The sequence below is a fragment of the Delphinapterus leucas genome, chromosome 15, assembly GCF_059928025.1.
Source record: "Delphinapterus leucas isolate spDelLeu-1000000601 "Yukka" chromosome 15, BTC_Dleu_Yukka2, whole genome shotgun sequence".
Taxonomy (NCBI): Eukaryota; Metazoa; Chordata; class Mammalia; order Artiodactyla; family Monodontidae; genus Delphinapterus; species Delphinapterus leucas.
In genome coordinates this window covers 55,414,098-55,442,018 of record NC_143143.1, presented here as the reverse complement: position 1 = coordinate 55,442,018, position 27,921 = coordinate 55,414,098, and the positions used below count along the sequence as shown (strand labels likewise).

The window sequence follows — 27,921 nt, the reverse complement described above, 5'->3', positions numbered from 1 at the left end:
TAGCGTCTCCCGCCCGTCTCTGGGGTCCGCGCTTTTAGCCGTGGCTCGCGCCCGTCTCTGGGGTCCGCGCTTTTAGCCGCGGCTCGCGCCCGTCTCTGGGGTTCGCGCTTTTAGCCGCGGCTCGCGCCCATCTCTGGAGTTCCTTTAAGCAGCGCTCTTAAACCCCTCTCCTCGCGCACCAGGAAACAAAGAGGGAAGAAAAAGTCTCTTGCCTCTTTGGCAGGTGCAGGCTTTTCCCCGAACTCCCTCCCGGCTAGTCGTGGTGCACTAACCCCTTCAGGCTATGTTCAAGCCGCCACCCCCAGTCCTCTCCCTGCGCTCTGTCCAAAACCGAAACCCGAGCCTCAGCTCGCAGCCCCGCCCGCCCCGGCGGGTGAGCAGACAAGCCTCTCGGGCTGGTGAGTGCCGGTCGGCACTGATCCTCTGTGCGGGAATCTCCCCGCTTTGCCCTCCGCACCCGTCGCTGTGCACTACTCTGCGGTTCCGAAGCTCCTCCCTCCGCCTCCCGCAGTCTCCGCCCGCGGAGGGGCTTCCTAGTGTGTGGAAACTTTTCCTCCTTCACAGCTCCCTCCCACTGGTGCAGGTGCCGTCCTTATTCTTTTGTCTCTGTTTTTTCTTTTTTTCTTTTGCCCTACCCAGGTACGTGGGGAGTTTCTTGCCTTTTGGGAGGTCTGAGGTCTTCTGCCAGCCTTCAGTAGGTGTTCTGTAGGAGTTGTTCCACGTGTGGATAGATGTATTTCTGGTGTATCCGTGGGGAGGAAGGCGATCTCCGCGTCTTACTCTTCCGCCATCTTCAAGGTCCCCCTGTATATAGTTTTATATTTGAATTTTTTTTGGAAGAATACTAGGGCATACTGTCTATAAAGGAGGTCTTTACTCTTTTATTTAATATAATTCCACATTTAAATAAAGTTATTAATTTTCGAAGCCTGAAAATTGGCCAGGTAGTAGGAAAACTCTGGGCTGAACCCTGGTGACCAGAAATACTACCACAGTCTTGGCTGTGTCCAGAGAGATTTTAACATGGAGCTGGTTCCTTCAAGATTTTGCTCAAATTGCATATTCTCAGTAAGACCTTCCCTGGCCTCTCTGTTTAATACTGCAGCCTACTCACATTTCCATCACATCCATCCCTAGCATCAGCATTCCTCGTCTCCCTTCTGCTCAACTCTTCTTCCGTAGCAATTGTCACTTTCTAACTCACTGTTACTTTTTTCTGCATTCTAGGCAGAAGGAACAGCTAACGCCAAGGCTCTAAGTTGGGAGCAGGCGCAGAGAAGTCAAGGAGCACTGAGAAGGCTGGTGTGGCTGAAGCAGAGTGAACAAGGGGTAGAGCAGCTGATGACAGGGCGGTGAGGGGGAGACCGTGTTGGGCCCCATCGCATTGCAGGGATGCAGGCTTTTCCTGTGAGTCAGATGTGGAGCTGCTGTGGGATTTTAAGAGAAATGACATGATGTGACATATTTTAAAAGGGTCACTCTGACTACTGTGCTGATAAGTGAAGACTTTATGTTGATAGGAGAACATAGTGAGATAAGAAAAGATGTTACAGCCACAAAATAAAAATTGCTTGCTACAAAAACAACACCCAGAATGTAAAAGAGTCCTTAGACCTCAAAACCATGATAGCAAAAAAAAAAAAAAGTATAGCAGAAGAGCTGGAACATAAAGCTGAGGAAATCTTCCATAAAGGAGATCAAAAAGATAAAATATGGAAAAAAGACAAAAATATGGAAAATAGGAGAGAAAAAATAAAGACTAACATTTAAGGAAACAATTCCAGAAATAGGAAACAGAGACATCTGAGTGAATGAAATTATAGGATGAATTGATTTCAGAAAACTCCTTTACACTGAAAGACAGGAGTTCCTAGACTGAGAGTATCTGGAACACCTGGTGTAATGGATAATGGGTGCTGGATAAAAAATGGACCAACAATAAGACACATCATCGTGAGATTTCAGTACAGTGAAAACAATCCTATAAGCATCTAGAAAGAAAAATAATAGCAAAATAAAGAACCTAGAATCAGAGTGTTACCAGACATCTCCACATATGTCACACAGGATGCCCAAAGGAACTGCAGTCACATCCTTACCTGTGAAGTAGCATGAGCAGGTGGAGAACAGGGCAGCAGGCTCTGGACAGAGCTCTTCAAGATGAAATAGACGAAATACTAGGAGATATATACAAATGGCAACAATTTGAATTAGTGATAGATACATCGAAAATTATGCAAACAAACAAAGCAAGATTGTTAATTCCAGGAAAAACTAAAGTTGTGTCAGAAAGGAGAAGTAAGTCATAAGTATCTGTCCTGGCTTAGCTGCAAATAAAGTCTATGTATTCTTGGTAATGTCAACATTTAATATTGATCCAACCAAAATGACACAATTATATGGAGAAAATGGAGGGCCTGGAAGTATGTATCATGGGAGACGATGAGGGAACAGAGCAAAATCTCCATCTCCCTCTGGATAAAATCAATTGATTAGGCCTAATACTGAAATATTGTTAAGTGGTAATATATTTCATGTGGAGACAGTGAAGTCAATACAAAAAGTTTCAGCTGGAAGAATTGAAGGTGATTATTTCTTGGGGAGCAAGGGAAGAGGGGTTGCAGAGGACTACTGATTTTCATGACAAGCCTGGTGGAATCATTTGACTTTTTAAAGTATGTGCATTGATAATTTTGAGAAAAATAAAACGAAATTTAAAAAGAAAGCTATCAAAGTTCCTCATTCCTTAGATGGTCACAACCTAGTTCTGTGTCACTCTGGCAACCTTAATCCCCAGCTCTCCCAATGCCCAGCCTGGGCACCCAGACCACAGTACCCATTACCAGTTTGGGACCAGGCCAAGTTTCCCTCCCACCTGCCTGTGGTCTAGCTTGAGCGTTGTCTCAGCCAGATGCTTTTCAGAGCCTGCTAAGCCTCCTTTCCTCTCCAATCCACTTAGCAGAGAAAAAACTTTCTAAATTACTCATTTATTAATATTACTTATTGCATTTGTTTAGCTAGTTCACGTATGGACCTCTTTCTCTCTAAGTATGTTGCGAACTTCTGGAGGAAGTGGACATTCCTTTTTGAGGCCGAGCAAATGTTGATAGTGGGTGCCCCAAATATTTCATGGATAAACTTAAAAGTAGAATTCAAGGTGAATTAATAGGCAAATTTAAATCAAAGTCTGGAGATAAAACAAAGGTTAAAGCTGTGACCAATAAGACACATAGAAGATCTAACTGTATCAAGATAGACTTGGGAATACCCTGGCGGTCCAGTGGTTAGGCCTTGGCACTTTCACTGCTGTGGCCCAGGTTCAATCCCTGGTTGGGGAACTAAGATCCTACAAGCCGCATGGTACAACCAAAAACAAACAAACAAACAAAAAGATAGACTTGTTTTCAAAGCTTGTGGTCTACTTTTTTGGTTAATGTTTGAGATGTTTTAATAAAGAGATATTTTGCCCCCAAAGTCCTCTCAAGGTTCAAGTTTTGGTGACCTGAGGCTTGGTAGGTAAATGTGGATCCACTCTGCCAACGCTGCATGTGACTTCATAGACTTTGTGCCTACCTTGCTTTTCTAGACTGCAAAATCTGAATCTCTGCAACTTGAGAAGTTAACTTCTTTTACTTCCATTAATATGAGATGAGACTGGAGGAGAGAGAAGACTCCCTGGCTCCTTGCTGGAGGCAGGATGCAAACAGCTGAGAGAGCAACACAATGGAATACCACCTTGAGTCAATGCTCAGAATGAGCAGGAGTCCTTGATCTGGGGCCAGCATCATTCCATGGCTCTTTTGGTCTCACTGTGGTTTCAGACTCCATTAAATGGGGAAAAGACTTGGCAATTTCTGACATCCCCAAGAAGCAGAAACTTAGAGCTCTCAGCAAGTCTCCTGTCAGTAACCTCTTAAGTTAAAATGTTCAGATCACAGTCCAGGGGCAGGAGCCGGGAGCTATGTCCACAGAGATCTGACTTTCCCCAGCTCCTCAAGGTCATTCCTCCCACCTGCGACAAGTCATCTTCTCAACTCTGCCAGGCCACAAACCCTCCGAGGCTGTGTTGGTGATTCTGCTGCTGCCATCTTTTCAGTTGTAGGGGGACAGTGGTCCTGTGGGTGGTGATCTCAGAGCAAACTCGGCGGCCATCAATCCGAGAGAAAACCCTTTCAAAGGATTAGCATCTTGGCCAAGAACATTTATCTCCCAGACTGGAGCATTTTCTAGTGGCTCTTCCCAAGTTAGTGAGAGGAATGAAACACTGGAGGCATTAGAGACCCATGGAGACAGGGAGGAAAGCCAGCACTTCAGTGTTCAGGGTAAATTCCTGAGCCACCAGGTCTGCCTCCCCCAGAAACCGAGACAAAACATCCTGTCTCTCATTGGGTCATAAAGTACACTTTGTCCCTTCCCCTGGCCTTCAGAGCACCAAAGCATGCTTCCACTCCTGCCACAGACCTTCCCCATCTGTGGGACTTCTCTTTTGATTTCTCACTGCTCACAAAAATGGATCTTCACAAAGCTTTCCTGCATTGTTTCTGTGCCATTTCTATGAAGCTTCCCCAAGACACTGGGGGTTACTGTTTTAGCTGGAGAATAATGGTGGATGGAGGAGGAGGGACTAACCTTCTAGGTGCCCCTACTCCTAGCCATTGGCACTACCAGAGGAGGTCCAGTCCTAAAGGGAGGGAATGGACTGAGGCACGGGATACCCCAGATCAGTGCTTCTCAGACACTGACAGGTAATGGTCCCCCAGAGGTCTTGTTGGAATGCAGGTTCTGGTTTAGCAGTCTGGGGCAGGCCCAAGATTCTGCCTACCCAACGAGCTCCAGGATGCTGTTGATGCTGCTGGTCCGCAGACCACACTTTGAATAGCAAGGGGCAAGACTGAGAAGGGGAAGTGCAGGAAGAGAAGAGGTGCAAACAGGGTCCATGGGAGAAAGAGGAGGGAAGAACAAGCTCCAGGGAGAGGTGGTCTGACCATACTCCAGCTGCATCATCTCATCTGCACAGCCTTCCCTGCAGGGCCTCCGGTGGCCCACGTGTTGGCTACAGTGGGATGCTTTGGTCCTCCCCTTCCTCTCTTGTTCAACCAGAGAAGGACTGGAGAAGCTGCATGCTGGAGAAGGGCAGGGTCTGGAGACCTCCTCACCCCCTCCCACAGGCAGCTGTCAGGGAAGGGAGCCCTGCCTTGGTGGGACTGACTGCTGTGCTGGCTCTGGCCCCTGGCTCCGGGGTCGCTCCGCCATGGAACAGCAGGTTCTTCAGGTTGGCATCAGGGATAACAGATGGGCTCTCTCCTCCCCTCCTCAGCTTCACCCCAGGCACTACTCCCTGAAGCCAAAGGAGTGAACTTCTTCACTCTCAAACAGCAGCTTCCACTTACTGAGTGCTAGGCTCTGTGCGAAGCACCTTCCCACGTTGTTTTATTTACTCCTCACAATTACCCTACGGGGTAGGAACTGGTTTATCCCCACATTACAAGGTAACTGAGGCTCCAGAAGTAATTTGTGCAATACCTTGTGGCAAATAAGACTCAGTCTATGCCCTTCCCACCCTGGCACTAAGCCATAACTGACCACACATGTGAGGCCAGGAGCCTCGGGATGGGAAATTAGATGACAGAGCAAGGCAAATAAGGTGAGTTGATTTGGTTTATTGCCCTTTGAAGCTCAGCAGAAAATCAAGGCTGTTCTTGTCCCTTTACCAGCTTCCCTCACTGCACCAGTAACGGATGCTCCTCTGTGCCAGCCAGCAGGGGCACTGCATGACCCTGGAGGAGGGGACTTGCAGGTGGTTGTGAACTGGGCTCAATGGCCTGAGCAGAGGGTGCCACGAAGAGAGTTGTCTCACCAGGGAGCACCAAATCTGTCTACAGAGTAGCTGCCCTCCCAGGCAGCTGACAGAGGGTCATTTAGGAAAGTCTGAATCAAATGGTACCAGCCCATCTGTCGGTACCTCAAAGGAACACTGTGTCCTGGGACAGAAACACACTCTTGACTTTGATCCTTCATTGAATAAACCTAAATCCCCACAAGCACTGTGCTAGACTTTGTGGGACTGTAAGACCCACTCTTTGCCCTTAATGAAGAAAACTAGAAGGTTTGGTACAAAAGTAACCAAGCAGTGGTGGGGCCTGCAGTGAACTAGAGAACTCTGCTCAAAGCTGCTTCACTACTACTTTGCTCCAGTTGGTTGCCTCTCAGCAAGAAAAATCTATTGATTTTCCAGAAAAAGCCCCAAATCAAGATCAGGTGACCTTTACCATTTTAAAAACAATTCTGGCCAACATCTGTGGCCACTAGTTTGCAACCTCTGCTCCTCACCGACCAAGTCTTATCCTTTCCTATTGTACCCTCAGCACCTAAAATTCTGGGCAGAAAGGAAGCAATCGATATGCTTCTGGCACACTGACCAGGTGAAGCTTATCCAGAAGAAATGGGTCTGAAACTGCCATCATATGTAGAATAGCTGATGCAACTGGGGAGGACTTAGCTTTGGAAATGACTAATGAGAGACATAATTATTGTTGCAAATAAGAAAATCCTTATATTGGACTTCCCTGGTGGCACAGTGATTAAGAATCAATGCAGGGGACACGGGTTTGAGCCTTGGTCCAGGAAGATCCCACATGCTGCAGAGCAACTGAACCCATACGCCACAACTACTGAGTCTGTGCTGTAGAGCCCGCGAGCCACAACTGCTGAGCCCCCGTGCCACAACTACTGAAGCCCGTGTGCCTAGAGCCCGTGCTCTGCAATGAAGATAAGCCGCCACAATGAGAAGTCCATGCACCGCAATGAAGAGTAGCCCCTGCTCGACATAACTAAAGAAAGCCCGCGCACAGCAACGAAGACCCAGTGCAGCCAATAAATAAATAAATAGAAAATCTTTATAAAGCTAGGGCACGTGGTTTGGCCAACGCTTTAGAAGGAGCAGGAAGGCTGCTTTTAGATAAAATATACATTTGACAATTGACCTTGGTTCCCGTTGATCCTACCCATCCCTCTGCCCTCCATTCCTTTACTTGTCCAGCCCCTAAAGGCATTTGGCTTTCATACTTGGTAAGGGAAATTCAGGCTTTGCTTAAATGTGAGTCCCAAATATCAACTTATTACCTAAGAATCTTACCCAACTCAGGGTTTTTCCAAGTATTAAAATGAAATAGAGGGATATCCCTGGTGGTCCAGTGGGTAAGACTCCGCATTCCCAAGGCAGGGGGCCTGGGTTCAATCCCTGGTCGGGGAACTAAGATCCCACAAGCCACATGATGCAGCCAAAAAAAAAAAAAAGATGTGGCTGATCTCCGTGGATATGGCAAGATACACAAAATAGAGTAAGTGGGAAACAATGGAGCTATACAATGGGAGTCCGAGTTTTTGTTTTTGTTTTATGAAAAAAGGATATGTGCTTAGAACATTTCTAGAAGGGTATACAAGAAACTTAGACAACCTTGGGAATAGACTGTTTACCCCCCCCCACCGTTCCATTTTGATTTTTTCTCCCCCTTACTAGCAGCATCATTACCCTTATAAAAAGGACCAAATAGGGGTTTCCCTGGTGGCGCAGCGGTTGAGAGTCCACCTGCCGATGCAGGGGGCACGGGTTCGTGTCCCGGTCCGGGAAGATCCCACATGCCGCGAAGCGGCTAGGCACGTGAGCCATGGCCGCTGAGCCTGCGCGTCCGGAGCCTGGGCTCCGTAACGTAAGAGGCCACAACAGTGAGAGGCCCGCGTACCGCAAAAAAAAAAAAAAAAAGGACCAAATAATTTAGTTTGGCCAAAACCTTCTGGTCTTAGCTTTGCAAACACTGCCCAGGATAAAGTTTTATATATTTCCTCACATCTTCACTGTCAAGGCCCAATAACTTTAATTAGACTACCGGACTCCCCAGCCAACCCTCCCATTACCAAATGTACCTATCCTTGAAGGCTGCTTCCGATCACCCTCTCTGTCTCTCACTTCCTGAGTCCTAGCCTAGCTTTTTTTCCCATTTGTACTCACTCCGTGGGTAATCTCATCCAGCCCCACAGCCCTTAGATATTGCCCCAACACTGACTCCCAAATTTCTAACTATAGCATAGACTCCCTTCCTGAACTCCAAACTGCACATTGCAATCGCCTACTCAACATCTCCACTTGGATGTCAAGTAGACATCTAAATTTAATACATCCAAAGTTGAAGTCATCTTCCCCAATAACCTTGCTCTACCCATGGCCCTCCAAATCTCAGCTAATGGTACTTGCAGGCTTCTAATCATCCAAGTCCATAACTTTAGAGTAAAAGAATGACTGGAAAACAGTCTAATGCACAATGCCAGTTATCTAAAAATGAAGGTAGTCCTAGGTATTGGGATCAAAGATATCATATAATCACTAAAATGTTTTCTAAAATAGGTTTAAAGTTATCTTTTAAGTCTAGGATTTAGATTTTGACATTTTAATTTCTTTTGAATACAAGCCACTTTTTGCAAGCTAGGAAACAGAATCAAACTAAGGCAGTCTTGTCCTCTACAGATCCAGGCCAGTTCTTACAATCTTCAGCAGAATGACATCATAATACGAGGTGCTAACAACAGGGTTAAAAACTATAAATAATAACCACTTATCTACATTTTTTCCTTAGGAAACAGCCAAAAGTCTCGTCCTTAAAGGTATGATATACAGAACATCTAGATTTACAAAGGACAGAATGATCCAAATTATATGCTGGCCAACCTGTCAGTGAACCAGATCAGAGCTGGCCAAGGACTGGTGAACAGAGAATGTGTTTACAGTTTGAAAATTTGCTGAATTTTTTAATTCCTAGTTGCTGTTAATAAGAAAGCAAGTAAAAAATATTAGAGATGCACCACACTGATATTTGATTTTACCACGGTTTTCCACTAGAACACAAAGTTAGAGTATGGGGATAAGACACTTACATATTTTCCAAATAAATTACTTAGTAATAAGAAATCTGACATACTGCGTTCTTCCATTTGCCACAAGAACATATTAACAATGAGGACTATTTAAAAGAATGCTCAACTCTAAAAAGGGTGGTGGCAGCAACACATTCCAGTACAGAATAACCTCCCACTTTCCCATACAATTAACATTGCTACTTTTCATGATACATATTCATGTGGAAAAACTTGTCAGTAGCTTTTGCCAGGGCCGGGAGATGAAAAATAGAGACTGTCCTGATGACATGGGTAGCGGTAAGCTCAGTTAACGTCTTTAGGATGGACGCATAAAATCTGACCACTGTTTTGCTGAACATCTGCAAATCGCAGAACTCCTTAGCCCTTAGCCACAGTGTCTGCTCAGTGTCTTAAAGCTGGGCTCAGTCCCATCTATCACTCTTTTCTTCAGGGCTGAGGTGTGTGCTAGTCATCAAAGTCTGGAATGTCATCGTAGGAGTATCCCCGGTAGCCTTTGGATGCGTAGTAGGCGATGCGCAGGTGGTAAAATCCTGGCAGGAACACCAGGATGCCAATGATCAGGACGGGAACGGCCCGGTCTGCCCCCTGGTGGCAGAAGGAGGCAAACACATCAGTACCATGCAAGTTATAAATTTTAAAATAAAATAAAGCCATGGGTCCAATCCATGGATCAGTTATCATATACTTTTCAGAGCACTTTATTTTGGTAATACACTACCAAGGCAAAAGATTTACATCTCTTTGCCTCCTTATCAATTGCAGAAAAACTACAAAGTAGTAAAAATTATAAAGAAATTATCCATGTTCAACCATAGATATCTACTTCCCATAAAGAAACCAGAGCTCCTTAGAGAAATTGCTGTTTACAAGTTGAGGGGGCAGGGAATGTACAGATGGGCCTGGGATAACTTGCTGAGCCAGAAAACAAGAAAGCTATCAAAGGCTAACCTAGGTCAGCTTTAAAAGACAGGAGTAGGGGGCTTCCCTGGTGGCAGAGTGGTTAACACTCCACGCTCCTAATGCAGGGGACCTGGGTTTGATCCCTGGTCAGGGAACTAGATCCCACATGCATGATGCAACGAACTGCCACAACTAAGGAGCCCACCTGCCACAACTAAGACCCAGCACAACCAAATAAAGAAATATTTTTTTTAAAAAAAGAAAAAAAGACAGGAGTAACCTGCAGAGGCTCCTATTGACCAAATATGGGACAATTTATATGTTAAAAAGAATATAGACTACAATTGACTGAAGCACAAATATGTAAAAGGATGATAAGCTTACAGTGATACTAACAATTCTTTGGTTACCTTTTGAGGTTGCTAGGTGTATTTTTATAAAAATTTGATAATTAAAGAGAAATAATCAAACATTTTTCCTACCTTCACTATACACATTGTATTTCAGGGTAACCAAATAATGGTTTTGAGAAAGTTCCAGAAGAATTTTCGCTGATAAACGTGGAAAATGATAGAGCTGGATTCCTTAGTGAAAAGGGTAATTCATTTTATAATAAATGAATTAGGCTGAAGACACTTGAACCCAGTAATCAATCTTAATATCAACTAAAAATTAGGACAACCATTTTGTGCCTCCTAATGTAATGCTATAGCAATAGTTCTCAAAATGTGGTCCATGGAACACCAGCATTGCCGGGGAACTTGTTAGAAATGCAAATTCTCACGCCTCACCCTAGACCTACAAAACTGGAATCTCTGGGAGCAGGGTCAAGGAACCTGTGTGTTAACAAGTCTGCCAAGTGATTCTGATAGATGCTGAAGTTTGAGAACCCATGTGCAATAGCAAATACACAGCACCCCTATGAAATATTCTTTCTAAAACAAAGCTAAAGTACAACTAAATCTAAGCAAGTCCCTAAATCTAACAGTATGCAAGAAATATGAGGAATAGAAAAACAGGTAAATGGTTATCAAGACAACACCCCTAGATTAATGTAAAAACTGTTAGAGATGCACACTTACAGATTTACCAGCAAATGTAAATCTGGTATTTGCTTTAGTATACAGGAAAAAAAGTTGGGGATAGATGAAACAAAACATTCATAAATGTTGATGCCTAGTTGTGGTGGGGGTTCATATTATTCCATCTACTTCTGTTTTGTTTGAAATGTCTGCAATAATAGTGAAAAAAACCCCAAACTAAAAACCAAAACAATCTATAGGTGATTTTCTTAATTAACACCTTTATCCTTATTTATAAAGTAGTCTTTTACAAACCACACAAGGTGAAGTGATATTTGTTGCATGTGGATCTCACCTCCACTCTAAATTTTCACATCATTAATAGAATCTTGACTATACCCCTGGGATTAACAATGCATGCTGCAATGAAAGTTAACTGAAGGCACAGTCCTGAAGTTAGATGTTCAAATTTAGATAGCACCAAGTATGCCTCTGGTGGCCACATAATAGTTTAGGACCTGAGGCAACCTGGAGACAGGTCTCAAAAGCCAAACGTAGCCATTTTATTGTGACAGTGTTTAATATTCCCAGTTCCAAGGATAATGCCCACAGTTTTAGCTCTTGGCTTTGTTCCTTCTGTAGACCAATGTGACCATCATCCCCTGGCCTGGTGTGTGTTGAAGAACAGATGTGAACTATGGTCAGTATTACTTTAGAACAATTTAGACGCTGTGTATAAGCATCTGTATACAATCCAAATGAAAGAACCACCAAAAACTACTTTAGGTTACTAAGGTATCACACTGAAGCTCAATAGGAACTCCAACCAAATCCAATTTAAGAAAGATCTGATCCATGAGCCAAAAGTCCTGGCTTGGTCAGTGGCCCCAGACCTATATAAGCCTCACTGCTTCTCCCCAAACACTAAATACAGCAGTATAACTGCAAAGTTATAATAACAGCATTCTACTCCAGTTATAGCCTTTATCAGTCAGAAATCCTCAACGCTAGGCTCAGTTTTGCTGTTCCAAACTAAGATGGTGGGAAAACTGCCCAACATCTCAGAGGGAAAATTTGCCTACCTGCTACACTCACCTCATAGGAACTGTGGGAGAAGTCTGTTGAAGCTCAAAGGAAGAAATATGTCTTGTTATCTGAGAACAAAATCTAAAAAAAGAAACCCTTTTCTCCTTTCTGCTGGAATATACTGAATATAAAAATGTGAGTCCTGGCTCACATTTTAAACATCTCATGGCAATCCCACAAGCCCCTCAGCTTACCCCTTTGCTGATATAGCCTGCCAGCAGGAGGGAGCCTATGATAATGAGGAAGGCGCCAATCAAAAACAGCACCGTAGCAAGTGCAATGGCCTTATATGGAATCTTAGGAGGGCTTTTCTTAAACTGAAAGAGAAACAAAAAAAGACAAGGAAGAGCATTATGAATACACCAGGGCTCAGACACTTTAAAGCAGAGAGGATAAGAGGAACCAATCTTGGTGTGTCTTGAAGTAAGTCCTACTACCCAATGCAGCTCTGGGAGAGAAAGGAAAAAGGACTGGCAGGAGATGAAGGTCTAGTTATTGCTCTAACAATAACTTGAGGGAGGGAGTCCCAGAATGTTATTCTTTCTCGTTTTAGTCTCATTCCACAGACCATTCACTGTACCGTAAAAAAATTATTTTCTTACAAAAACAAAAGATACTTTATGGTCATTCATTGATTAGACATGTTTTTAATAAACATGTCTTGGCACACGGAAGGCTGTACTAATCTACAGGGATTAAGAGTGTACATCATGCTCTGGAAAATAAGAAAGAAAATAAGTGATTTCTGGCATTCAAAGTTAAGCTGGCATATAGTCAAAGGTTTTAAAAAAAACTTTTTCGGGCTTCCCTGGTGGTGCAGTGGTTGAGAGTCCGCCTGCCAATGCAGGGGACACGGGTTCATGCCCCTGTCCGGTAAGATCCCACATGCCGCAGAGCGGCTGGGCCCGTGAGCCATGGCCGCTGAGCCTGCGTGTCCGGAGTCTGTGCTCCGCAACAGGAGAGGCCACAACAGTGAGAGGCCCGCGTACTGCAAAAAATTAAAAAAAAAACAAACAAAAACTTTTCCTAAAGCATTAGTTGCCTGCCCCACAAGGCAAATAACCTGCCTTATTAACAAGTTCAATTCAAGGTTAAGATTCAGAAACAAATTCCTAAGGTTTGGCTCATGGTTGTGTCTGACCTGACTGGAAGCTTTCCAGACGCACTTAAAAACAAAACGAAAAAACCCCCAAAACTCTCTTCTTCAAGTGTGGGTCCAAAAAGTACGAAGAATAATTGATTTGTTTATATTTAAAAGGATGGGTTCCTGCCACTTCCTCTTCGGTCCTGGTTCCACCTAAAATATTCTATTCTAAAGGGAAGTGGGTAAAAGGAGATGCTACACCATTAACTATTTTATAAACAATGATCAGGGTAGGACACAAACTTAATATTCTCTGTTTTACTTATTGTTTGTCACAAAGAATACCTTTAATAAATTGGATCTCATGACATCAGGAAAGAAGGAAGATTCCCACAATCTGTTGGCTTTAGCAGTTAGTTTCTCCCTTAAAAGATGAACTGGTCTTGACTGAAGTGTAAACAAACTGATGACACAGTCTTTAAAAAATTCTACTTAACAAAAGACAATCTGATTATTTCCAGATTAACTAAATAGAATTTGCAACTACTGAACTCTGGCATTACAACTAAAATTTCTTAGACAATATTTATATTGGTTCGAAACTGCTCTGCCAAGGTCCTTCCTTCTGCAGGCTATGGCTGAAAATCTCAGAGCAGAGTTTCTTTCCTGCTGCTCCCTCTAATATCTAGGGACAGTGAGCAAAACCTCTACCTGGAAGGTTTCCCTGCTAACTCAGCAGAAACAGAGCCAGCCAATCTCATCAGGTCCCTTCTGCATCTACCTGAAGGTCAATGTAGCCATCGTCTGTACTGGAGAGCCTTGAGTATTTCACTTTACTACTGGGGATTCCAGTAGCCAGGTTGGTACGAGACGGCATCATAACACGCTGACACAGCTACAGTCTGAAAACAAAGAAAAGTATTATTGTCTGCAGGCTACAACAATGTGTTTGTTATACGTATTGGAGTTCTGGGCTGCAATGTCATACTAGCAACTGGCAATTTAGGCTCCATTGCTCTTAGAACCTGATATTCCTTTGACAAGTGAAAGCATTCTCATTATGCATCTACTCTGGTTTGTCCTGGTAGAATAAGAATCAAGACATTTGCCAAGAACCAGACCTCATGTTTATGTTGCCACCAATGTTTCTCTGCCTCCTAATTTTTCCAAAGCCACACGGCGAGTAGGTTAAAGGGTGGTGACTTAAATCCAAGTCCATCTGACATTTCAACCATTCTGCTATAGTATAGTATTGCCTGTCCCCCGTCCCTGCTTCCAGAAAAAGCAACAGGAGCATATACTCAAGTGATTCTCTTATTTGTCAGGGAGAGAGGAGAGACGGTGGGAAATGGAATACATTCACATCAGCATTTTGCCTATTTCCCTCTGATAGATATCATCCTTTTAATACAAAAGATCTGTAAAACTTCTTGTTGTAAATTTGGATAAGCTACTGGCTACCAGTGTTGTACCAGTGTCCTCTGATTTGCCTGCCTCTCTGCTCCACCCCAAGCACTGAAAGCAGCGATTGCACTTTCCAGGTTACTTCTACAGCTACATTAAAAACAAATAAACAAAAAACCCTGAATAAATACCTGGTTTTTGTTCAAAATAGTCAAAGCTGACTATAGTAATGAGATCACGGTTATTATGCCACCAGTTTAAACACAGTAGATAAGATTTAAAAACAATGACATTTAAATTGAAAAAACATTTGTAATTTGTGTACTTTTCCTCCATAAAGTTATGCGAATGAAACAAGTAAATCTATTTTAATCATGAAGATATTTGATTTCTAAAAGTGAAACATATCTTTAAAAAAAGAAAATTAAGTATTTCAATAAGGGCAACATAAAAAAAAATACATAAAGACTGGCCTTCCTCTGGTATGACATTTTGCAAATCATCATCATCATTATAATGGCAGTTAACAATTACCTAGTATTAAGTGACGGGTACTGTTTTAAGTGCTTTATATATACTTAATACTGGATATTAATGAGCTGTTTTAAGTGGCCCACAGTCAACCTAAACTAACTAGCATTATAAAGGAATTGGTGCTAAATGTTCATGTCCCTTTTTAGTAATTATATACTGGAGCAGAAATCAAGTATTAAAAAAATAAGAGTATGCTTACTTACATGCTTTTCTAAAAGGGTTAGATCAAATTCCGTCAAATACTATGTTTTTAGGTGTTGCAATCCCGACTACACGATAATCTAAATTTAATTCTATAAAACTTAAAGTCCAAACTACCAATAAGTGGGCGGTTTGAGAGCATTTAATCACCTCTGATTTGTATTAGTCTTAAAAAAATAGTTTACATACTCTGACATTAACTTCATACACCGCATCAAAACATAAAAAAGCGCACGGCGTGAAGGAGAGGGGAGACGAATGCTTATTGGTAGCAAAGAGTAACAATTCTAAAAGAGGGGAAAGGAAAAACGTAAATCAACGTTTTCCGGGTACCAGCCCAAGTTCCCAACAGGCTTTTTTTACCAGCCTCACCGCAACCCCAAAATATCCTCAGCACTTGAATGTTGCAAGAATTTTGAAAGCATCAGCAAAGCACTTAGCACAGTGCCTTGCACTACGAGCCTCTACACACTACTTCCCTGCCCGCCTCCAGAGCGAGCCAACAAGAGAAATAAGGACCAACATGATTTTAGAAGGAAAACAAAATCCAGTTTCTGGAAAAGGGCCAGCCGTGCCCCGGGAGGACGAACGCTCCACACCGAGGACTCGGGGCTTGATTTCGGCAGGGAGCGCAGTCTGGGCCGCGCCGCGAACCTGAGTCGAGCTCTTCCGCTCCCGCCCCGCCGCACGAACGCCTTACCGGAGCCCGGGCCCGGCAGCCCGCGCGCAGAAAGCTAGCTCACGGTTCGCAGCAGGTGAGCCGGAGACCTCACAGTACGCCCCCAGACCACTGCGTCCCCGCCCCAGACCAGCTGGGAGCCGGAAATGGCGTATCGCAAGGCAGCGCGCCGGACGTGGCGTCACCGGGAGCGACGCCTCCTCGTTCCACTCTCCGTCCGGTTTCGGGCGTGTGCCCGGTGTGCTAGGGGCCCGTAGGGTTTCGGGAGGCGCCGTGGGCTGGGCTGGCTGCCGACCACCTCCGCCGCGGCGGGCGAGTGCCTAGCTAACCGGGCCGCGTGGGTCACAGGTCCAGGGCTAGCCGGCTACGTGTTTCTTTCCGGCCCCTAGGGTAGTGTAGGGAGCTCAGTGGCGCCTCGAGAGGCGGAAGCCGAGCCGGCGAAGCTCCCTGAAAGCCGGGGCTGTCAGGTCTCCCTATGCCCAGGGAAGGCTGCCTTCCCGGACCGCGCCGCAGTCTCTGCCGCCCTATACCCCACCCGCAACTCTCGAGTAGCCCCACATTCTTGCGCTTCAGTTTCCCCGCTCCTCGTCTTCAGGCCTTACCCTGGCAAGAGGTCTGGCCACAAGGGACATTTTGCAACACGTGAAACTTTTTAAAATGTCGAGCTTTATTAAGTATAATTTACATATGATAAAGTACAAATGGATTAGTTTTGACAGATACATATAGTCTTGGAGCCATCATCACAACGTAGATAAAATATTTTCATCACTCCAGAAATTTCCATCAGGCCCCTTTGCAGCCAATATCCTTCCCCAACCCCAGGCACACAGAAAGGTAATGAATAGTTACCTACTGGATACAGTGAGTTCTACCGTCACTGCAAGTACGACAGAAATCTGTCATTTAATCCACCAAACACAAAATACACCGGAAAAAGAGGACTACAATAAAGGAATTCTCAATATGCAGCATGCCAACTTGTGACCTTGTAGCACAATTACTGCTGGGCCTTTTTCACTTTCTTGGTTGAATCCAACATCCATGGAATTAAGCCACCTTCATCCTTTAAGGGAATAAGTCCCCACAAAAGGCTACTTATGCTAGAGAAATTATTTTTGCACAAACATACTCCTTGGGACCTATCAGATCTACTAAAACTTCCAAGACTCCTGTACAAGGCTCCCTAGGCTAATGAAACACTGCCCTGTAACAATGCTAGTCTTATAAAGCTGACAGAACTTTGGGTACATTAAGCTTCTGTAAAGTGTTAGTTTCTGCAAGCAAAAATGACAAAATATTATATATTTGTTCTACTCTCCCCTTTTCATTTCTTGAGCTGAAGTCAGAATACCAAGTTTGGCAAATAAATCCCCCAAAATACTTTGTCACCTGCTGTATCTGGAATACTTTTTATCACTGTATCTAATGTCGTATCAACCTGCTCTAGACTGAAACAATAAGCTCATTTACATGAGCTGCTTGAATTGTGAATTCTCTAGGATACTTGCGACCATCGTGGTCCAAATGAAGGTACTGTCCTGTGATGTTTGAAATTCAAATGACTTTTATTTAAATTGAAAACAATACTTAAAACTGCATTTAGAGTCAAAACCCTTTTGTTTATAAAAATTATAAGGAGTATTCCTAGGTAAGGCAAAGTTATTACTCAGTTAACAAGACCAGATTTGACTTTGGACTTTACTTTTTGAACAAACTGTAGAGAATGGAGAAAAAAAGTTATTTACAGAAAACAATATCTACATATGTACTCAGAGGTACAAAGACAAAACAGACTTAAGTATGTGCTAGCATCTCAGAAGCAGTTCTCAAAGAGCTTAGTTTTATTTCCTTGAATTTTAAGAATGTCTAAGATCCTTCTTCATCCTCGATCTTGGGAGCCAAATAGTACTTTAAATGTCCCATATCAGCAATTTTATACTCTACGACTGAAAGAAAACAGGAATATAATTAATTACTGAGAAGTACCACATACACTACCTACAAAACAAGATTCAACAAGTTTATTATCTTACCAAGGGGTACATCTGCAGACATACTGAGTGTTACTGTAGGAGAGAGTGGAGTGGCTTTTGTAAAGAAGTTCAGGTACCTCAGTGCAAAAGTTAGCTGAACTGGTTCATTCATGTCTATGGTAACCTTAGGGAGAAAACAAAAGATTCATCATACTGAAAAACATCAAGAAAGCTGCAACCCATTCATTTCTAATATACATTGACAAATGACTTAGTTTCTTCGACAAATAAAATTGTAATAGAGGGAAAATGAAATTGAAGAGAGAAGCAATGGACTAAAAGAAATTTAAGGAGCGTATCTCAATGAACTGTAATGTACGGACCTTATTAAAATCTTGATTCAAACAAACTGAAATAACCAAGGAAGTAGAAACACTGAAAAATTCCTTAATATAATTTTCTTAGATGTCATAAAATGTTTACACTACGAATAAATTAAAATATTTATGAGTGAATTTTTTCTTTTTTTAAAAATTTCTAGCTGCACGGCTTTAGGGATGTTAGTTCCCTGATGAGGGATCGAACCCACGCCCTTGTCAGTGAAAGTGCGGAGTCCTAACCACTGGACCGCCAGAGAATTCCCTATGGGTTAAGTAACATTTTTGAGAAGAACAAAAATCAAGATTGGCAGGAGAGTGAAATGTAATTTAGGAGAAAAGAATCAGCCCCTTGAGTTTTGTTACTAATATATATTTGTTACTAATATATGTATTTTTAAACTCTTTATTTAAAAGTTAATATAAGGATTACACAACAGCTAGATTTTACCCCCAACTAGATCCTACTGGGTTGCTCAATTATTTGGTAAAAACATAGTACCTCCAGAAAGCTAAAGCTAGCCTCCCAAGCCTATCCTTAAGAGTATGTGTGGGTTTGATACACAAACCCATTGTTCTACAGTTTATAAAGGTTGCACTAAATTTGCATTCCCTTCTCACAAATTTAAGTTAGATGGCATCTATAAGATCACTTGCAGATTTCAGAAGTTTCAATTCTCACATATTAGTTACTTGGAAATGCAAATTCTGTCTGTTTTTCTTTAGAGTTTTCTTTAATTTTAGCAATTACCTTGCTAAAGACTGAATGTGGCCCCCCCCACCACCCCAGTTCACGTTAAAACCAAATTCACAATACGGTGGTATTGGAGGTGGGGCCTTTGGGAGGTGCTTAGTGTTAGGAAGGCAGAGCCCTCATGAATGGGATTAATGCCCTTAAAAAAGAGACCCCAGAGAACTCCCTTGCCCCTTCCACCAAGTAAGAAGGCTGCTGTCTGTGAACCAAGAAGCAGGCCCTCGTCAGACACCAAATCTGCCAGCTTCCGAGTCTCCAAAACTGTGAATAATAAACTTTCGTTGTTTAGAAGCCACTCAGTCTATGGTATTTTGTTACAGAAGCCTTAGCAGACTAAGATATAACCTAATATTCTTCTTCAAGGTATTTTGTTTACTTAAAAACTACTTACAGCCTCCTCTTCTTTATCAACATTACTCGTTTGTGACAACTTAATATTTCCATTTCCAAGTTCTCCACTTGCAGAAAATTTCACTCCATCTTTTGCACAGGAAATTACAACAGCATCTCCAATATGACTGAGATCTCGGCATATACGTGCAAATTCACCAGAAGGCATCTTTACTACACAGCTGTACTCTTGTTCCTGTAAAACAAAGAATTTTTTTTTTTTGGTGGTATGCGGGCCTCTCACTGCTGTGGCCTCTCCCGCTGCAGAGCACAGGCTCCAGATGTGCAGGCTCAGCGGCTGTGGCTCACAGGCCCAGCCGCTCCGCGGCATGCAGGATCCTCCTGGACCGGGGCACGAACCCACGTCCCCTGCATCGGCAGGCGGACTCTAAACCACTGCGCCACCAGGGAAGCCCCAAAACAAAGAAATTTAAATGTCATAGAAATAAAAGATTTGGCACCCTCACTTTCTGAAGATTCAGCATCTAAACAAGAACTCAGAATTCAAGATTTTCTGATTACTTTGAAATATCACTCATTGTGTAATTTCTTAACACTCTAACCACTCAAAAAATAAATGCAGATATAAAACAAGTATGCTGTAAGAATAACCATACTAAGAAAACAAATTAAAGCTTAAACTTTTAACAGTAAATGCACTATCCCGGGAACAAGAGCCTCCACCTAATCACCCTACAGTAGGGCTAAATCAAGAGGCCATTAGGGTATGGCATTCAGTGATGATGGCGCAAACAGATCTGCTTTCCAAAACAAGAGAATATGATGTTAGGCATTTTAAACATCAGAACACCTCTTCTCACTTTTGATGTTGATAAACCTAACCATAATGAATTTCTGCTAAAATGGCTTTAAGATCTTCTCTCAATAAATATCAAGCACTCGGGTTTCCCTGGTGGCGCAGTGGTTAAGATCTGCCTGCCAATGCAGGGGACACAGGTTCAAGCCCTGGTCCGGGAAGATCCCACATGCCGTGGAGCAACTAAGCCCGTGTGCCACAACTACTGAGCCTGCACTCTAGAGCCCATGAGCCACAACTACTGATGCCTGCACACCTAGAGCCCATGCTCCACAAGAGAAGCCGCCTCAGTGAGAAGCCTGCGCACCGCAATGAAGAGTAGCGCCCCCCTCCCCAGCTAGAGAAAAGCCCACATGCAGCAATGAAGACCCAACACAGCCAAAAATAAATTTAAAAAATAAAGATCTACAAAAAAACAACAAAAAAAAGCAAGCACTCTAGGAATAATAATTAAAAAAAAGATGCAGAGGTTAATGTAAATATTCACTCGGCAGAAATAAATTCAAACCAATGAGCCACTGTAGAACACCATAACTTAATAAAATGACAAATATGTCAGTCTTAAACACCCCACTCTGGAACATGCATGAGCAGATATACAGAAAAAGTTCTGTTAGGAAATAGTCTTTAAATTATTATATTAATATATCTTATGTAACTTTCAAGACTGTACAGTATGCTCAATCAGAAACTTTGATACTCACTGGAATTCCAAGTTGTTCAACATCTAAATCCATTAACTTCATTTCATAGTCTGAAACCTTTTCTTGATCTACCAAAAGAAACCAAATGTTGAAGAAGAACATGTAAGTTTACAAATGTCAGGTATATTTTACAGCCATCACAAACATTATCTTAAATTTCTCTCAGCCTTGGGAAATACTGACACTACATTTTAATTTCTTCTAGCATAAGTCAGTAGAAGGGTGAGACTTACTTGGAGCTTCAAATACAAGTGCCAAGGTGTCCGCATTATCTTCAGCCCTTAGTGTAATGATGTCTTCATTGCCAGCACATTTCAGTATTTTGGACATGCTAGAACACAGAAGAACAAAGCGTTTAAAATCAACAAATTAAAACCAGGAGGTACTACTTTTAACCATTAGACCATCTGCCGAATTGGTGAGTTAGGATGTGTAAGCCGGTCTGGCCATTTGGAATGCAATCTGGTAGTATTTATACTTAAACTAAACAGCCCCCCCACCAAGAGCAATTTCACTTCTGGATATAAATAAAACAGCAGTATTTTATGAACTGCAAATCCCTTTGGTGGGTGAAGTTAATTATTGGGACAACGATCTTTAAAAACGATTTAATAAACCAGTTAAAACACACTGCATGTAGTAGGGGTAAATATTTCTCACAAGCTTTAAGATTTAAACATGTGTATGTACTAGACAGGTAGTGGTCAAAAGTTGAAAGCACTGCCCTGGGATATATTTTCCTCAAACCGGGATCTTGGGGTGCTCAGCGCAACTCTGTAGTAAAAGAAATACTCTTGTCGCTCGTTAGGGCGAATGAACTAGGACACATTATAAAGCAGTTAAAGTCAATCAGGACCAAGGTTTCTCATCCGAGGCCGCCTGCCCTTAATGACCAAAGAGGTCTGCAACAGTCTTTTCCTGGCACCGCAAAGAAGTCCGTCATTTTCCCGCCACCACCCGCTTTGTGACTTTGGCGCGGAAAGAGCCGGTTCGCGCTGCAGCTAGCGCGGGCTTTCCGAACCGCGCGTTCCGCTAGGTCCCGCCCCACTAGTGCCGCAAGCCAATGAGAAGGCGCAGATGGCCCACTCCAGCCAATGAGGGCCCGGCCCGGAGGCGCTCCCGCCAAGAGCCAGAGGAGGTGGATCAGGGCCCGGCTATCCACTGCTTAGGGGCTCACCTGGTGAGGTTCACGCCCATGGCCAAGTTGCGGTCGCAGCGGTACGTGTCGAAGCCCTCGGAGCGCAGGGTGAGCTGCACCAAAGAGACATGGGACGAGTCCATGCTCTGCAGGTTCACGCCGCTCGAGCTGATGTCCCAGCAGGCCTCGTTGATGAGGTCCTTAAGCGCCTCAAGCACCTTCTTCAAGATGGAGCCCTGGACCAGGCGCGCCTCGAACATGGTGGCGGAGTCGCAACGACACGGCTGCTGGCGGAAGGAAGGAGGAAGGTATAGCCGGCTTAGGCTTCAGAAGATGAGAGCGAGCGACGGAGCTAACTCACGAACGGTTGAGACGGAGGAAGCCCACAACGAGCCCGCCGCGCCTGCAGCAGTTTAATACTGCCGCGTCTGCGAGCGCGCGCTACGACCCCGCGCCCCTCGCGGAGACGTCACCACGCTGCCCCGCCTGCTGCCTGGGCGGAGAGACTGCAGAGCCAATCGTGTACCCGCTCCGCACGAAGTCCGCCCCACCCCTAACATCTATTGGAGGGTGCGGACTGGGGACGGGGCGTGAGCGCTGCGCCTTCTGAGGGCCGGCTGATAGGCGACCGGCGGGAATCCCCGCCTTTTTGTCACGTTCCGGAACCGGACGTTAGAAAAGTCCGGCCGAGTGTGAAGGTCAGGCCTATAGTGGGGGTGGGGGGGAGTCGTTGAACTGCGTCTTCGTGGTGCTTCATCTTCCTCTTGAGGGGTAGGGAATTTCCGGCCTCGAAAGTGAAACGCAAATCCAGCCTGCTAGGAGAAAGAGCCGCCTTGTTGCCTGAAGAGTTGTCTTGACCACCAGCTCTTAAACCTCCTCTGCCACATACACACCAAACTCGTATCATTTACCGTATGCAACTTTCTAAGCTTTTTTATTTTCTCTACAAATATACCTTTTTTAAAAAAACAAATGAATTTATACCGTAGACCCTTTTGCAAAGTACTTAGTAAAGCATGTGTAATTTTATGCCAGGTACATGTTTTCTATATCAGCACCTCTTAAAAAGATGGCATAATATCCTACGTATGTAACCAACTTAAAAAGTGCTTGTAATTTGGGCAACTCCTTGAAGTACTGTTGGATCGAAGAGCATACACATTAAAATTTTGATTAATGTTACTAAATTGACTTCCAAAAGATTGCAATTTACATTTCAGCCAAAACTACGAGCATGCTCATTTCGCCTAATTTTTCTTTCTATAGATATTAGCAATCTCGTTTTTAAATCTGTGCTCATGTGGAAATTTCAGTTTGTGTATTAAAAGATTGGTGCAAGTTGGATATCGTTCATATAGTTCTTGACCACTGTCTTATTGATTAAAAGGAGCACTTCATATATTAATAATCTTATTATTATAAATATCCCTCCTTTGTTTCTTTTTTGCTTTGTTTACAGCATTTTTCTTTAGTTGCTTCTAATATTTTACCTTGGTCTGTAGAATTCTTTAGTTTTTCTACCGTGTATCTTGGTGTGGATTTAGTTTTATTTTTCCTGTTCAGAAAATTTTGTATTCCTCAATCAGAAGATTCATGTATTTCATCAAGTCTAGAATATTGTCAACCATTATGGCTTCAAAAATTGCCTTTCTCTATTCTCTCCCTCCAGCACTTTTTTTTTTTTAATTTTATTTTTTTGCAGTGTGCGGGCCTCTCACCGTTGTGGCCTCTCCCTTTGCGGAGAACAGGCTCTGGACGCACAGGCCCAGCAGCCCTGGTTCACGGGCCTAGCCGCTCCGCGGCATGTGCGATCTTCCCGGACCGGGGCACGAACCCGTGTCCCCTGCATCGGCAGGCAGACTCTCAACCGGTACGCCACCAGGGAAGCCCCTCCCTCTACCACTTTTATTAGGTGTATATATGCACTGAATTTAAGGCACCTTCAATTGTAAGATGCCCCATTTTATGTAGCACAAGAAAATAAAATGTCAAACTATCATATGATTTATCATTTAGAATGTCTATTTTGTAATTATCAAAAGAACTTTTAGACTTTTAAAAACATTTGTATCATATATCACTCATGTGCATAATATGTACATACTATATATATTGGTTAAAGCACTTGTAATATATCTTCACATTCAGCTTCTCACTCAGTTACTGATACTGCTGTTTTTCCATATATCATACTCTGTCGTCAAGGGTGTGGATGATGCAGCATTCTTAAGAGTGCTCCTCTATTGTCTCTGGAATTTCTTCCAAGTCTCTGCCACCCATTCGTAAATTTTGATACTAGCACTTCCTTTATGTATAATCAACTATCCTTTTGCATACATCTTTATATCAAAACACAACGGTTTCATCTATTTGTAGGTATTTTCCTTTCCAGGTCCTTTTATTTATTTATTTTTAAAAATATTTATTTATTTATTCATTTATTTATGGCTGCGTTGGTTCTTCGTTGCCGCTCACGGGCTTTCTCTAGTTGTGGTGAGCTGGGCTACTCTTCATTGCGGTGCTCTGGCTTCTCATTGCAGTGGCTTCTCTTGTTGCAGAGCATGGGCTCTAGGCATGCGGGCTTCAGTAGTTGTGCCGCACAGGCTCAGTAGTTGTGGCACACGGGCTTAGCTGCTCTGCAGCATGTGGGATCATCCCAGACCAGGGGTCGAACCCATGTCCCCTGCATTGGCAGGCAGATTCTTAACCACTGCACCACCAGGGAAGTCCCTCCAGGTCCTTTTAGTGTCTCAGTTCCTTTGCAAAATGTGGAATGTATTCATTCCTCCAGTGAGAAACATTTGCTTCACTAATAACGAATGTATACTCTACTACTCTGTTTCTGTGCTTTCTGCTTACATAATAACATTTTGGTTTAATGCCAAATCGAAGTGTTGATTTGAAGGTATTTTAAATGGCAATTAAACTCCACCCATGACTTAAGAATGGCTATGACCTGTGGTCAGGGAAGGCCTTCTGCGGAGGTAGCAGGTTACCAGAGAAACTAGCTGTTTGGAGAGTGGGAGAAAGTATTCTAGGCTGAAAGAATAACATGTTTAAAAAGGACAGCATGCTTAGAAAGTGTTCAGATAGTAGTTTGTTTTAAAATTCAAAGCTTTTTTTATAAGTATTTTTCCCCAGTTTTATTGAGATGTAATTGACATACAATAGGACTCAAAGATTGATGTGTCTGGAACACACTGAACAATGGGGAGAGTGGTGCAAGGTGAGGTTGCAAAGAGAGTCAGGGCTGAGATCTTATAGCCCTTTACAAGCCCTCTATAAGTGAAAAGGAAAGTTATCAAAAGGTCTTTGGCATGAGACAATTTCTGTTTTTTTTTTTTTTAAATTAATTAATTAATTAATGGCTGTGTTGGGTCTTTGTTGCTGCTCATGGACTTCCTCTAGTTGCGGAGAGTGGGGGCTACTCTTCATTGCCATGCGCGGCCTTCTCATCACAGTGGCTTCTCTTGTTGCGGAGCACGGGCTCTAGGCGAGCAGGCTTCATTAGTTGTGGCATGCAGGCTCAGTAGTTGTGGCGCGCGGGCTTAGTTGCTCCGCGGCATGTGGGATCTTCCCCCGCCAGAGATCGAACCCGTGTCCCCTGCATTGGCAGGTGGATTCTTAACCACTGCATAACCAGGGAAGTCCCCAATTTCTGTTTTAAGAGGATTACTCTAACAACTAGTAAAGGTGCTATTTCAATCAGTGAGAAAAAGAATGAATTAAATTATGACCAAACAATTCGTTAAACTTCTAGGAAAAAGTAAAGCTATAGACTCTTCCTAATAACTGTTTACTGAAATAATTTCCAGATAGATTAAATAATTAAAATTCAAATAAATGTAAACCCAATAAGAAATGGAAAAATATTTTGGTAAATATTTAAGAGATCTTGCTGTGGGCTTCTAAATATAAAAGGAAAAAAAACCCATAAAACATAGGAATGACTACATAAGTTTTAAAACTTCAGTGTGCCTAAAAACTTGTGTTGGTTAATATACTTTGTTCCCACAACAGAGAACCCAATTCAAACTGAATAAAAGGGCACTTTATGTATCTAAACAAAATCCAGAGGTCCCTGGCTTCTAGTGCCTAAGGTCCAGTCTTAGTAAATGTATGAAAAATGGTTAGCATATTAATAAGCAAAGAAACATAAATTAAAGGGAGATAAAATTTTAATCTACCAAATTAATAAAAATTGTGTTAACACCCATTTCTTAGGAAGGATATAAGGAAGTGAGTACTTTCATGACTTGAAGATGAAAGTATAAATTGGTATAATTTTTCCAGTGGGAATTTGGAAATATGTATGAAAATCCTTGGAATTTTTTATTTAGTCTTTGACACAGAAATTCAATCTATAGGATTTTTTTTTCCCAAAGAAGTGATCAGAGTTACTTACCACGATGAGGCATGTTTAAGAATGTTTCTTATAGAATTATTAACAATTCCCCTGAAATTGGAAATAATCTTGAGGTCTAACAATATGGTCTTTGTTAGGTAAATTATGGTAAATCTGTAAGATGGAATACTATAAAGCCTTTCAAGTAACATTCTCAGGCTTCCCTGGTGGCGCAGTGGTTGAGACTCCGCCTGCTGATGCAGGGGACACGGGTGTCCCGGTCCGGGAAGATCCCACATGCCGCAGAGCGGCTAGACCCGTGAGCGATGGGCGCTGAGCCTGCGCGTCCAGAGCCTGTGCTCCACAACGGGAGAGGCCAGAACAGTGAGAGGCCCGCGTACCGCAAAAAAAAAAAAAAAAAAAAAAAATTACCATTCTCAAAGGGCATTTGATGTTAAAACTTTTGAGTTATGAAACAGTATAAACAATAGTATCCCAACTTTCTAAAATTATTATATCTGAGTGTAAGTGCACAGAAAATAGAATAAAAAGGCAATAATATGGATGTTAACAGTAATTATCTATGGCTGATGCTACCACAAATGATCTTAATATTTTTCGTTATGCTTTTCTGCATTTCCCACAATCTCTTCATCAAACATGTATTGTTGGTCTGAAAGTGTTAATGCATGCTGGGAGAGAAAAATGCTGTGAACTATTTAATATAATTTCTGGCAAATTTCTTTACAAGGTGATATCACATATTAAACTGAGTCTCATTCCTGGCTGCACATTAGACTCATCTGGAGAGCTTAACAAAATGAAAGAAACAAGCCTATTTCCTCTAGGTTCCATCTCTAGAGATTCTTATTTAGTTGGTCTAGGATGGGCCATCCATTGGCATTTTTAGAAGCTCCCCAGGTAATTCTAATAAATAATTAGGACCAGAAAGTACTGTTTCAGCATGTGTGATCAATTGATGAATATTTATGCTTAAAGCCACCTGCACCTCCATATAGACTGTTGGTTTGAAAAAGTAAGACCTATGCTTTGTCAGAGAGAAGACTGAAATTATAGTTTAGATGGACTGTCTAATAATCTAATAGGTCTACAAGTTTGTGGGAATGCAGGATTTGTATTTTTGAAACTTTAAGATGTTATACAGTTCTGCCTAGCCCATTCTCAATTCCATTTTGCATGTCATCTCATTAAACTGAATAAGAAGTTTTAGCTTTCTGAGAACACTTGTCAAGATAAGATCTAGAAAGGCAATATGAAGGACAAGAAAAAGAGCAGATCAAGTCTGTTTTTGTTTATGGACAATTTTTTTAAAAATGTATTGTTTAAATAATTCATTTATTGACAGTTCTTCCCCTCTAAGAGAGGAAAAACACTATTCGGGGAACTGAAGAATTTTCTTGTCACTTGTACCAATGCAGTTTTCAAATTATCAAGAAGGTGGGAAGTGTTTTTATTATAGAATGATAATAATTATAGCAATACCTGCCCACTTATGCTGAGCTTGCAGTCAGCCTGCACACTCTGGAGGACTAAAAATCTCATGCTAGTTACCTATACT

At 42.6% G+C, this 27,921-nt stretch overlaps 2 protein-coding genes across 3 annotated transcripts; both read right to left on the bottom strand.

The window, feature by feature from the left end:
* Nucleotides 1–6,878: 6,878 nt before the first annotated feature.
* TMEM230 (transmembrane protein 230) lies at nt 6,879–15,996 on the bottom strand. Of its 2 annotated transcripts, none has more exons than XM_022556494.3 (4): nt 15,863–15,996; nt 13,805–13,925; nt 12,134–12,256; nt 6,879–9,516 (listed from the first exon to the last, which is right to left on the bottom strand). In XM_022556494.3, the coding sequence occupies exons 2-4, from the start codon at nt 13,901–13,903 to the stop codon at nt 9,376–9,378; spliced, it is 363 nt and encodes a 120-aa protein (XP_022412202.1). In that variant the 5' UTR covers nt 13,904–13,925; nt 15,863–15,996; the 3' UTR covers nt 6,879–9,375. The 2 variants fall into 2 exon arrangements, with proteins under 2 accessions (XP_022412202.1, XP_089752714.1); XM_089896588.1 differs by lacking the exon at nt 15,863–15,996 and adding an exon at nt 15,686–15,847.
* Nucleotides 15,997–16,487: 491 nt separating this feature from the next.
* Nucleotides 16,488–22,453, bottom strand: PCNA (proliferating cell nuclear antigen). The gene is made up of 6 exons (XM_022556493.3): nt 22,037–22,453; nt 21,093–21,190; nt 20,860–20,927; nt 19,340–19,534; nt 17,878–18,001; nt 16,488–17,790 (listed from the first exon to the last, which is right to left on the bottom strand). The coding sequence occupies exons 1-6, from the start codon at nt 22,255–22,257 to the stop codon at nt 17,711–17,713; spliced, it is 786 nt and encodes a 261-aa protein (XP_022412201.1). The 5' UTR covers nt 22,258–22,453; the 3' UTR covers nt 16,488–17,710.
* Nucleotides 22,454–27,921: the final 5,468 nt, after the last annotated feature.